The sequence below is a fragment of the Bos taurus genome, chromosome 11 (genome assembly GCF_002263795.3).
Source record: "Bos taurus isolate L1 Dominette 01449 registration number 42190680 breed Hereford chromosome 11, ARS-UCD2.0, whole genome shotgun sequence".
Classification (NCBI taxonomy): domain Eukaryota; kingdom Metazoa; phylum Chordata; class Mammalia; order Artiodactyla; family Bovidae; genus Bos; species Bos taurus.
The window spans coordinates 17,267,592-17,279,011 of NC_037338.1; the positions used below are offsets into that span (position 1 = coordinate 17,267,592).

The 11,420-nt window shown below is 39.7% G+C and overlaps 1 protein-coding gene across 1 annotated transcript; it reads left to right on the plus strand.

The window, feature by feature from the left end:
• Nucleotides 1-7,967: 7,967 nt before the first annotated feature.
• LOC782032 (TNF receptor-associated factor 6-like) lies at nt 7,968-10,030 on the plus strand. The gene is given in 1 exon segment (XM_059891719.1): nt 7,968-10,030. A coding segment is annotated over 1 exon segment (1,629 nt). The 5' UTR covers nt 7,968-8,128; the 3' UTR covers nt 9,758-10,030.
• The last annotated feature ends 1,390 nt before the right edge of the window (nt 10,031-11,420 follow it).

Here is an 11,420-nt window from a genome sequence, read left to right on the forward strand (position 1 = left end):
AGTCGGTGATGCCATCCAGCCATCTCATCCTCTGTCGTCCCCTTCTCCTCCTGCCCCCAATCCCTCCTAGCATCAGAGGCTTTTCCAATGAGTCAACTCTTCGCATGAGGTGGCCAAAGTACTGGAGTTTCAGCTTTAGCATCATTCCTTCCAAAGAAATCCCAGGGCTGATCTCCTTCAAAATGGACTGGTTGGATCTCCTTGCAGTCCAAGGGACTCTCAAGAGTCTTCTCCAACACCACAGTTCAAAACCATCAATTCTTCAGTGCTCAGCCTTCTTCACAGTCCAACTCTCATATCCATACATGACCACAGGAAAAACCATAGCCTTGACTAGATGGACTTTGTCGGCAAAGTAATGTTTCTGCTTTTCAATATGCTATCTAGGTTGGTCGTAACTTTCCTTCCATCCAAGAAGTAAGCGTCTTTTAATTTCATGGCTGCAGTCACCATCTGCAGTGATTTTGGAGCCCCCCAAAATAAAGTCTGACACTGTTTCCACTGTTTCCCCGTCTATTTCCCATGAAGTGATGGGACCAGATGCCATGATCTTCGTTTTCTGAATGTTGAGTTTTAAGCCCACTTTTTCACTCTCCACTTTCATTTTCATCAAGAGGCTTTTTAGTTCCTCTTCACTTTCTGCCATAAGGGTGGTGTCATCTGCATATTTGAGGTTATTGATATTTCTCCTGGCAATCTTGATTCCAGCTTGTGTTTCTTCCAGTCCAGCATTTCTCATGATGTACTCTGCATATAAGTTAAATAAGCAGGGTAACAATATACAGCCTTGACGTCCTCCTTTTCCTATTTGAAACCAGTCTGTTGTTGCATGTCCAGTTCTAACTCTTGTTTCCTGACCTCCATACAGATTTCTCAAGAGGCAGGTCAGGTGGTCTGGTATTCCCATCTCTTTCAGAATTTTCCACAGTTTATTGTGATCCACACAGTCAATAAAGCAGAAATAGATGTTTTTTTGGGACTCTCTTGCTTTTTCCATGATCCAGCAGATGAATCAGCCATAGGTATACATATATCCCCTCCGTTTTGAAACTCCCTCCCACCTCCCTCCCCATCCCAGCCCTCTAGGTTGATACAGAGCCCCTGTTTGAGTTTCCTGAGCCATACAGCAAATCCCCATTGGCTATCTATTTTACATATGGTAATGTAAGTTTCCATATTACCTTTTCCATACATCTCACCCTCTCCTCCTCTCTCCCCATGTCCATAGGTCTATTCTCTATGTTTGTTTCTCCATTGTTGCCCTGTAAATAAATTCTTAATTACCATTTTTCTAGATTCTTTATATATGTGTTAGAATATGGTATTCATCTTTCTCTTTCTGACTCACTTCACTCTGTATAATAGGTTCTAGGTTCATCCACCTCGGGGAACTGACTCAAATGTGTTCCTTTTTATGGCTGAGTAATATTCCATATATATACCACTACTTCTTTATCCATTCATCTGTTGATAGACATCTAGGTTGTTTCCATGTCCTGGATGTTGTAATTAGTGCTGCAATGAACAATGGGATACATGTGTCTCTTTTAATTTTGGTTTCCTCAGGGTATATACCTAGGAGTGGGATTGCTGGGTCATATGGTGGTTTTATTCCTAGTTTTTTAAAGAATCTCCATACATCTTCCATAGTGGCTGTATCAATTTACATTCCCACCAAATGTGCAAGAGTGTTCCCTTTTCTCCACACCCTTTTCAGCATTTATTGTTTGTAGACTTTTTGATGATGGCCATTCTGACAGGCATGAGGTGATATCTCATTGTGGTTTTGATTTGCATTTCTCTAATAATGAGCCATGTTGAGCATCTCTTCATGTGTTGTGAGCCATCTGTATGTCTTCTATGTAGAAATGTCTGTTTAGGTCTTTTTCCCCAGTGGCACCCCACTCCAGTACTCTTGCCTGGAAAATCCCATGGATGGAGGAGCCTGGTGGGTTGCAGTCCATGGGGTCGTTAGGAGTTGGATATGACCGAGCAACTTGACTTTCACTTTTCACTTTCATGCATTGGAGAAGGAAATGGCAACCCACTCCAGTGTTCTTGCCTGGAGAATCCCAGGGACGGGGGAACCTGGTGGGCTGCCATCTATGGGGTCACACAGAGTCAGACACGACTGAAGTGACTTAGCAGCAGCAGCCACTTTTTGATTGGGTTGTTTGTTCTTCTGGTATTGAGTTGTGTGAGTTGCTTGTATATTTTGGAAATTAATCATTTGTCAGTTGTTTCATTTGCTATTATTTTCTCCCATTCTGAGGGTTTTCACCTTGCTTATAGTTTCCTTTGCTGTGCAACAGCTTTTAAGTTTAATCAGGTCCCACTTGTTTACTTTTGTTTTTATTTCTGTTACTCTAGGAGGTGGGTTATAGAGGATCTTGCTTTGATTTATGTCATCGAGTGTTCTGCCTGTGTTTTCCTCTAAGAGTTTTATAGTTTCTGTTCTTACATTTAGGTCTTTAATCCATTTTGGGTTTATCTTTGTGTATGGTGTTAGAAAGTGTTCTAATTTCATTATTTTACATGTGTGTAAAGTGTAGTTGTTCAGTGGTGTTCGACTCTTTGCTACCCCACAGACTGTAGCCTACCAGGCTCCTCTGTCTATGGGATTTTCCAGGCAATAGTACTGGAATGGATTGCCCAGTTTTCCCAGCACCATTTATTGAAGATGCTATTTTTGCCTCATTGTATATTCTTGCCTCCTTTGTCAAAAATAAGGTACCCATAGGTGCATAGATTTACTTCTGGGCTGTCTATCTTGTTCCATTGGTCTATATTTCTGTTTTTGTGCCAGTAATATACTGTCTTGATGACTGTAGCTTTGTAGTATAACCTGAAGTCAGGAAGTCTGATTCCTCCATCTCCATTCTTTCTCAAGACTCCTTTGGCTATTTGGGGTCTTTTTTGTTTCCATATGAATTGTGAAATTTTTTGTTTTAGTTCTGTGAAAAATGCCATTGGTAATTTGATAGGGATTGCATTAAATCTGTAGATTGCATTTGGTAGTATAGTCATTTTCACAATATTGATTCTTCCTACCCAGGAACATGGAATATCTCTCCATCTGCTTATGTCATCTTGATGTCTTTCATTAGTGTCTTATAATTTTTTGTGTACAGTTCTTTTCTCTCCTTAGGTAAGTTTATTCCTAGATATTTAATTCTTTTTGTTGCAATGGTGAATGGAATTGATTCCTTAATTGGTCTTTCTGATTTTTTAATTGTTAGTATATAGAAATGCAAGTGATTTCTGTGTATTGATTGTATATCCTGCAACTTTGCTAAATTCACTGATTAGTAATTTTCTGATACTGTCTTTAGGATTTTCTATGTACAGTATCATGTCATGTGCAAACAGTGAGAGCTTTACTTCTTCTTTTCTGATCTGGGTTCCTTTTATTTCATTTTCTTCTCTGATTCCTGTTGCTAGGACTTCCAGAACTACGTTGAATAATAGTGCCAAAAGTGGACACCCTTGTCTTGTTCTTGATCTTATGGCAAATGCTTTCAGTTTTTCATGATTGAGAATAATGTTTGCTGTAAGCTTATCATATATGGCCTTTACTATGTTGAGGTAGGTTCCTTCTATACCCATTTCTTGAAGGGTTTTAATCATAAATAAGTGCTGAATTTTGTCAAAGGCTTTTTCTGCATTTATTGAGATGATCATATGGTTTTATCTTTCAATTTGTTAATATAGTGTATCACATTGATTGATTCCCATATATCGAAGAATTCTTGCATCCCTGGAATAAACCAAATTTGATTATATTGTATGAGCTTTTTGATGTGTTGCTGAATTCTGTTTGCTAAAATTTTGTTGAGGATTTTTGCATCTATGTTCATCAGTGATATCGGCCTGTCGTTTTGTTTTTTGGTGTTGTCTTTGTCTGCTTTTGGTATCAGGGTGATGGTGGCCTCATAGAATGAATTTGGAAGTGTTCCTTACTCTGCAATTTTTTAAAAGAGTTTTATAAGGATAGGCATTAGCTCTTCTTTAAATGTTTGCTAGAATTCTCCTGTGAAGGCATCTGGTCCTGGGCTTTTGTTTTTTGAGAGATTTTTGATCACAGTTTCAATTTCAGTGTTTTTAATTGGGTTGTTTACCTGGTGGCTCAGAGGTTAAAGCATCTGCCTGGAATGCAGGAGACCCGGGTTCGATCCCTGGGTCGGAAAGATCCCCTGGAGAAGGAAATGGCAACCTACTCCAGTACTCCTGCCTGGAGAATCCCATGGAGGGAGGAGCCTGGTAGGCTACAGTCCATGGGGTCGCAAAGAGTCGGACAGGACTGAGCGACTTCACTTTCACTTTATAATTTCTATTTCTACCTGGTTCAGTCTTGGAAAATGGAACTTTTCTAAGAATCTGTCCATTTCTTCCAGATTATCTATTTTATTTCCATATAGTTGTTCATAATAGTCTTTTATAATCCTGTGTATTTCTGTGCTGTCTGTTGTAACCTCTCCTTTTTCATTTCTAATTTTGTTGATTTGATTCTTCTCTCTTTTTCTCTTGATGAGTCTGGCTAAGGGTGTGTCAATTTTGTTTATCTTCTCAAAGAACCAGGTTTTAGTTTTATTCTTTACTATTGTTTCTTTCATTCTTTTTCACTTATCTCTGCTTGGATCTTTATGATTTCTTTCCTTCCACTAATTTTGGATTTTTTTTCCTTCTTCTTTTTTCTGTTGCTTTAGGTGTAAAGTTAGGTTGTCTATTCGATGTTTTCTTGTTTTTTGAGGTAAGATTGTATTGCTATAAACTTCCTTCTTAGAACTACTTTTGCTGCATCCCATAGGTTTTGAGTTGTCATGGTCTCATTGTCATTTTTTTCTATAAAATTTTTTTTATTTCCCTTTTGATTTCTACAGCAACCTGTTGGTTATTTAGAAACATGTTGTTTAATATCCATGTGTTTGTGTTTCTTACAGTTTTTTTTTTCTTGTAATTGATATCTAGTCTCATAGTGTTGTGGTCGTGAATATGCTTGATACAATTTCAATTTTCTTAAATTTACTGAGGTTTGATTTGTGACTCAAGATGTGGTCTATCCTGGAGAACGTTTCGTGTGCACTTGAAAGGAAGGTGAATTCTTCTGCATTTGGAATGTCCTGAAGATATCAATGAGATCCATCTCATCTAATATGTCATTTAAGGCTTGTGTTTCCTTATTAATTTTCTGTTTTGATGATCTGTCCTTTGGTGTCAGTGGAGTGTTATAGTCTCCTACTTTATTTTGTTACTGTCAGTTTCTCCATTTATGTCTGTTTGTGTTTGCCTTAGGTATTGAGGTGTTCCTATGTTGGGTGCATAAATATTTATAATAGTTATGTCTTTCTCTTGGATTGATCCCTTGATACATCTGTTGTCTCCTTCCTTATCTCTTGTAATATTCTTTATTTTAAGGTCTGCTTTATCTGATTTGAGGATTGCTACTCCAGCTTTCTTTTGCTTCCCATTTGCATGGAATATATTTTTCCATCCTCTCACTTTCAGTCTATATGTGTCTTTAGGTCTGAAGTTTGTTTCTTGTAGACAGCATATATTTGGATCTTGTTTTTGTATCCGTTCAGCCAGTCTGTGTCTTTTGGTTGGAGCATTTAATCCATTTACATTTAAAGTAATTAGTGATATATATGTTCCTATTGCCATTTTCTAATTGTTTGGGGTTGATTTTGTAGATTTTTTTTCTTCTGTTGTATTTCTTGACTATATAAGTCTGTTTAACATTTGTTATAAAGCTGGTTTGGCGGTACTGAATTCTCTTAACTTTTGCTTGTCTGTATTTTTCCATTAATTTTGAATGAGATCCTTGCTGGGTACAATAATCTTGGTTGTAGATTATTCCCTTTCAGTACTTTAAATATGTCCTACCATTCCCTTCTGGCCTGCAGAGTTTCTGCTGAAATATCAGCTGTTAAGAATATGGGGTATCCCTTGTATATTACTTGCTCCTTCTCCATTTTAATATTCTTTCTTTGTGTTTAGTCTTTGTTAATTTGATATTATTTAAAAATTCTTTCTTTGTGTTTAGTCTTTTAATATTCTATTTTTGTGTTTAGTCTTTATTAGTTTGATTAATATGTGTCTTGGTGTGTTTCTCCTTGGGTTTATCCTGTATGGGACTTTTTGTGCCTCTTGGACTTGATTGGCTATTTCCTTTTCCACGTGGGGAAATTTTAAACTATAATCTCTTCAAAAATTTTCTCATACCCTTTCTTTTTCTCTTCTTCTTCTGACCCCTATAATTTTGATGTTGGTGCATTTGATATGGTCCCAGAAGTCTCTGAGACTGTCCTCAGCTCTCTTCATTCTTTTTACTTTATTCTGCTCTTCAGAAGTTATTTCCACCCTTTATCTTGCAGCTCACTGATTCATTCTTTTGCTTCAGATATTCTGCTATTGATTCCTTCTAGAGTATGTTTTGTTGTAATTGTGTTGTTTGTCTCTGTATGTTTATTCTTTAATTCTCCTAGGTCTTTGTTAATTGATTCTTGTAATTTCTCCATTTTGTTTTCAATGTTTTTGATCATATTTGCTATCATTATTCTGAATTTTGTTTCCAGTAGTTTGCCTATTTCCTCTTCATTTATTTGGACCTCTGTGTTTCTAGTTTGTTCCTTCATTTGTGCAGTATTTCTCTACCTTGTCTTTTTTTTTTTTTTTTTACGTTATTGTGTTTGAGGTCTCCTTTCCTCAGTCTTCAAGGAAAGTTGAATTCTTTCTTCCTTTTGGTTTCTGCCCTCCTAAGCTTGGTTCAGTGGTTTGTGTGAGCTTTGTATAGGGTGAGATTTGTGCTGAGTTTTTGCTTGTTTGCTTGTTTTCCCTCTGATGGGCAAGGCTGAGTGAGGTGGTACTCCTGTCTGCTGATGATTGGGTTTGCATTTTTGTCTTGTTTGTTGTTTAGATGAGGTGTCCTGCACAGGGTGCTAAGGGTGGTTGGGTGATGCCAGGTCTTGATTCAAGTGGTTACCTTTGTGTGAGTTCTCACTATTTGATACTCCCTAAGATTAGTTCTCTGGTAGGCTAGGTTCTTGGAGTCAGTGTTCCCACTCCAAAGGCTCAGGGTTTGATCTCTGCAGACTGAGGTGGGCAACAGACTCCTCCACATTGCAGTGACCACAGCGGCCTTGGAGCAATTTCCCTGCTCTTGCACTGTCCCTCTCCCGGCCCCAGCTTCTCCCTCCTACTGCTTGGGGGCTTGGGCAGTCAGCGGCCAGGTAGGCGCACAGGGAGCCAAGGGAGTTTCACCTGTAGATGGCTTGTCTCTTTGAGGCTACAGGTTGGGAGGGGCAGAAAAGAGTTTTTTGTCCCCACAGTTCTAAACCTTGATTTGCATGATTATTATATACATAAATATGTATGGAAAATCAATTTACTTAAAAATTTCACTTTTTGTTATGAGACATACCTCAATAAATACATTTAAAAATATTTAAACCAGGAGTTCCCTGGTGGTCCAGTGGTTAGGACTCTGTGTTTTCATTGCTGAAGGCCTGAGTTCAATTCCTGGTTGAGGAACTAAGACCCACCAGCCCGTGTGGCATTGCAAAGAAAAATTAAGCCATGTGAGTAATTCATCTTAACACTCACCAGGGAAAAAACATGAATTTGTGGTAGAGAATGTGATGCTGTAGAAATAATGACACTCTGTAAGCTATCTTATTGTTCAATTTAGAATTGCCATTTCTATTCCTTCTGAAGCACCCTATAATCACTAAATAAAGATCTAAAATAAAAACTTAAAAGACTAAATGTAGTTGCATTTGTAGCTTATGGTTAGAAATATTCAGTAATGGCATGAAATATGGAATGTACTTCTGGTAAAAAAGTAATAGGAAGGTAATGACGCTATCTTCCTTTGTATATGGCTCTCAGGCATAGGCAACACTTTGTTGTAGTTTCATCCTTATTTCAAAGAGAATGCTGAGGGGTTCGGGCTCCAGGCGCCCAAGGGACGCAGCAGTGGCGGCCTTCAGGTTAGGAGACTGGCTTTCCGGCCACTTCGGCGCGGAGCACGGCGCCTTCCTCTTCTGGCGCCTTGGCCGAGCGGAGTCGTGCTGCCGGGTGGAGTCGGCGGCCCAGCGAACCCGAACGAGCAGTTGATGATCACGTTGCTATGAGTCTGCTACACTGTGAAAACAGCTGTGCATCCAGCCAGTCCGAGAGCGACTGTTGCGCCCCCATGGCTGCCAGCTCCTGTGGGACTGCAGCAAAAGACGACAGTGTGAGTGGGACGGCCAGCACGGTGACTCTCTCCAGCTCTTTCATGGAGGAGATCCAGGGGTACGACGTGGAATTTGACCCACCCCTGGAAAGCAAATACGAGTGCCCCATTTGCTTGATGGCTTTGCGGGAAGCGGTGCAGACACCTTGCGGCCACAGGTTCTGCAAAGCCTGCATCATCAAATCAATAAGGGATGCAGGTCACAAATGTCCAGTTGACAATGAAATACTGCTGGAAAACCAACTATTTCCTGACAATTTTGCAAAATGAGAGATTCTTTCGCTGATGGTGAAATGTCCAAATGAAGGTTGTTTGCACAAGATGGAACTGAGGCATCTTGAGGAGCATCAAGCACACTGTGAGTTTGCTCTTATGAGTTGTCCGCAATGCCAGCGTCCCTTCCAGAAATGCCATCTTAATATTCATATTCTCAAGGAGTGTCCAAGGAGACAGGTTCCTTGTGAAAACTGTGCTGTATCAATGGCATTTGAAGATAAAGAGATTCATGAGCAGAACTGTCCTTTGGCAAATGTCATCTGTGAATACTGCAATACCATGCTCATCAGAGAACAGATGCCCAATCACTATGATCTAGACTGCCCTACAGCCCCAGTCCCATGCACGTTCAGTGCTTTTGGTTGCCATGAAAAGATGCAGAGGAATCACTTGGCACGCCACCTGCAAGAGAATACCCAGTCGCATATGAGAATGAAGGCCCAGGCTGTTCAGACTTTAAGCCTCGCGGTAGCTCCTGCGCCTCAGTGTACCATGCCTCTGTATGACTCTGTGCCTCCCACCCGGCCTTCCTCTGGGCGTCACTCAGAAGTCCACAATTTCCAAGAAACCATTCAACAGTTAGAGGGTCGCCTTGTAAGACAAGACCATCAAATCCGGGAACTGACTGCAAAAATGGAAACCCAGAGCATGTATGTAAATGAGCTCAAGCGAACTATTCGAACCCTTGAGGACAAAGTTGCTGAAACAGAAGCACAGCAGTGCAATGGGATTTACATCTGGAAGATTGGCAACTTTGGGATGCACTTGAAATCGCAAGAAGAGGAGAAGCCTGTTGTCATTCACAGCCCCGGGTTCTACACAGGCAAACCCGGCTACAAACTGTGCATGCGGCTGCACCTGCAGCTGCCGAGCGTGCAGCGCTGCGCCAACTACATATCGCTCTTTGTCCACACGATGCAAGGGGAGTACGACAGCCACCTGCCGTGGCCCTTCCAGGGGACAATACGCCTTACCATCCTTGACCAGTCTGAAGCAACTGTGAGGCAAAACCACGAAGAAATAATGGACGCCAAACCAGAGCTCCTGGCCTTTCAGAGACCCACCATCCCCCGGAACCCCAAGGGTTTTGGCTACGTGACTTTAATGCATCTGGAAGCCCTCAGACAAAGAACCTTCATCAAGGATGACACGTTATTAGTACGCTGTGAGGTCTCCACCCGCTTCGACATGGGCAGTCTTCGGAGGGAGGGTTTTCAGCCACGGAGTACTGACTCAGGGATATAGCATCCCCTGATTTGTTCAAGAAACAACAGAAAAAACATCTGCAGCAAACTTACCCTGTTCTCAATAATAATGTACAAACAAACAAAAAACAATGGGAAAGATATAATACTCACCAATGAATTTTATTTGACTTCCTATAGATTTCAGGGGATTTGAGCCATAATCCTTGGAAAGCTTAAGTTCTCATTCACCCTGGTTTTTCCTCCAGAGTGTTATTAAGGATATTCAGGGACTAGTTTAAACCCTAAATATAACCTTACTTATTAAATACTACTGTGTTGTCTGTCACATAATTCTCCTTAAAGTTGTTTCATTTTACCTTGCTTATTATTTCCTTTAGGCTACAAAGTAGCATTTCTCCAGAGTTAGAACTCTGAGAACCATGTGAAAACCAGCTGCTAGGTGTTAGGCTACAAGTCCCTTTTTGTCTTTTCCAGGCAGAGTGAATTCCACAGCCCTTCCGTGATTCTTTGTTCCCTAGTGCTCTAGAACAAGGGGACACACACACACATAATCACCAACAGAGAAAGTTTAAATGTCTCACCTAGTCAGCCAGTATGGCGGCTCATTGGTGGTGAGAAAAGCTATTTGAGCCAAGAAATTTTCAGCTCTTTTGAACACTGCTGTTTCTGTGATTGTTGTCCAAAAATAAGTACCTGTCAAGGTACATGTAAAAAAATAAAGTTGTTCTTGTTGCATAGGTGAAAGAAAGCCTGAAGGACAGCTACTACCATTTTTTGATGACTTATTTTCTTCTTTGTGCAGCTTACCCATTTTACATTTTTTTCTACAATAAACATGTCCTTTTCTCAAAGAAAAAAAGTTACATGTTGCCACAAAACATTCAACCCTAACAAAAAAGGAAATAATATTTAAAAGCTTCCTGGTCAAACTTCTATTAAAAGTATGTCTGTGCATTAGGTAAAAAAAAAAAAAAAAAAGAGAATGCTGAATTCTAGAGAGGATAGGTCATTAACACAAAGCCCTATAATATGTTAATGGTTAACTCACATTATAAATTTACAAATATATTTCTCCAGATTATTCCTTTATTAGTGCATATGTACAATTATATAACCATTAATGAATGTGTGTAAACATATGTAAACTCATGTGAAAGAGTCAGAATAGAATTTAAGCAGAATGGTGTTTATTTTAAATTCTTATTCCCCTCCTTCCATTTTTCTACTCCTCCACCATGTTGCCCCAACACTACCTAGAGTTCTGTTCTTACAGTTTCCCTATATTGACAGCAAATTCTTTACTGTCTGAACCACAAGGGAAGCCGAAAGTTTCCCTAGGTGGCCATAAATAATTTCATCAAAGTATCTCTAGTTTCTCATATTTTTGACTCTACCAGTCTCTATTACAATTTCACTTGATTTGTGTTTGAGGTCAAGTTTGTTTAAAAGCCATTTTGACAAGAAACTTGTTGTGAAACATTAAAAGTAACAGCGTATTGCACTATATTTTCTATTAGGGTATCTTGTTCTCCTGCACTCAAAACCATATGCTGAGGTTTCTGAGAATCAAAACATAAAAGGTCTCTATCTCCATGATATGCATCATTTTTTGAAAGACTTTCTTTTCACAGCTCCTGATCTCTTTGTGCTTTGTTGGAGTTGGAGCTAAAGAACCAGTCCAAAGAAATACTGTGTATCTT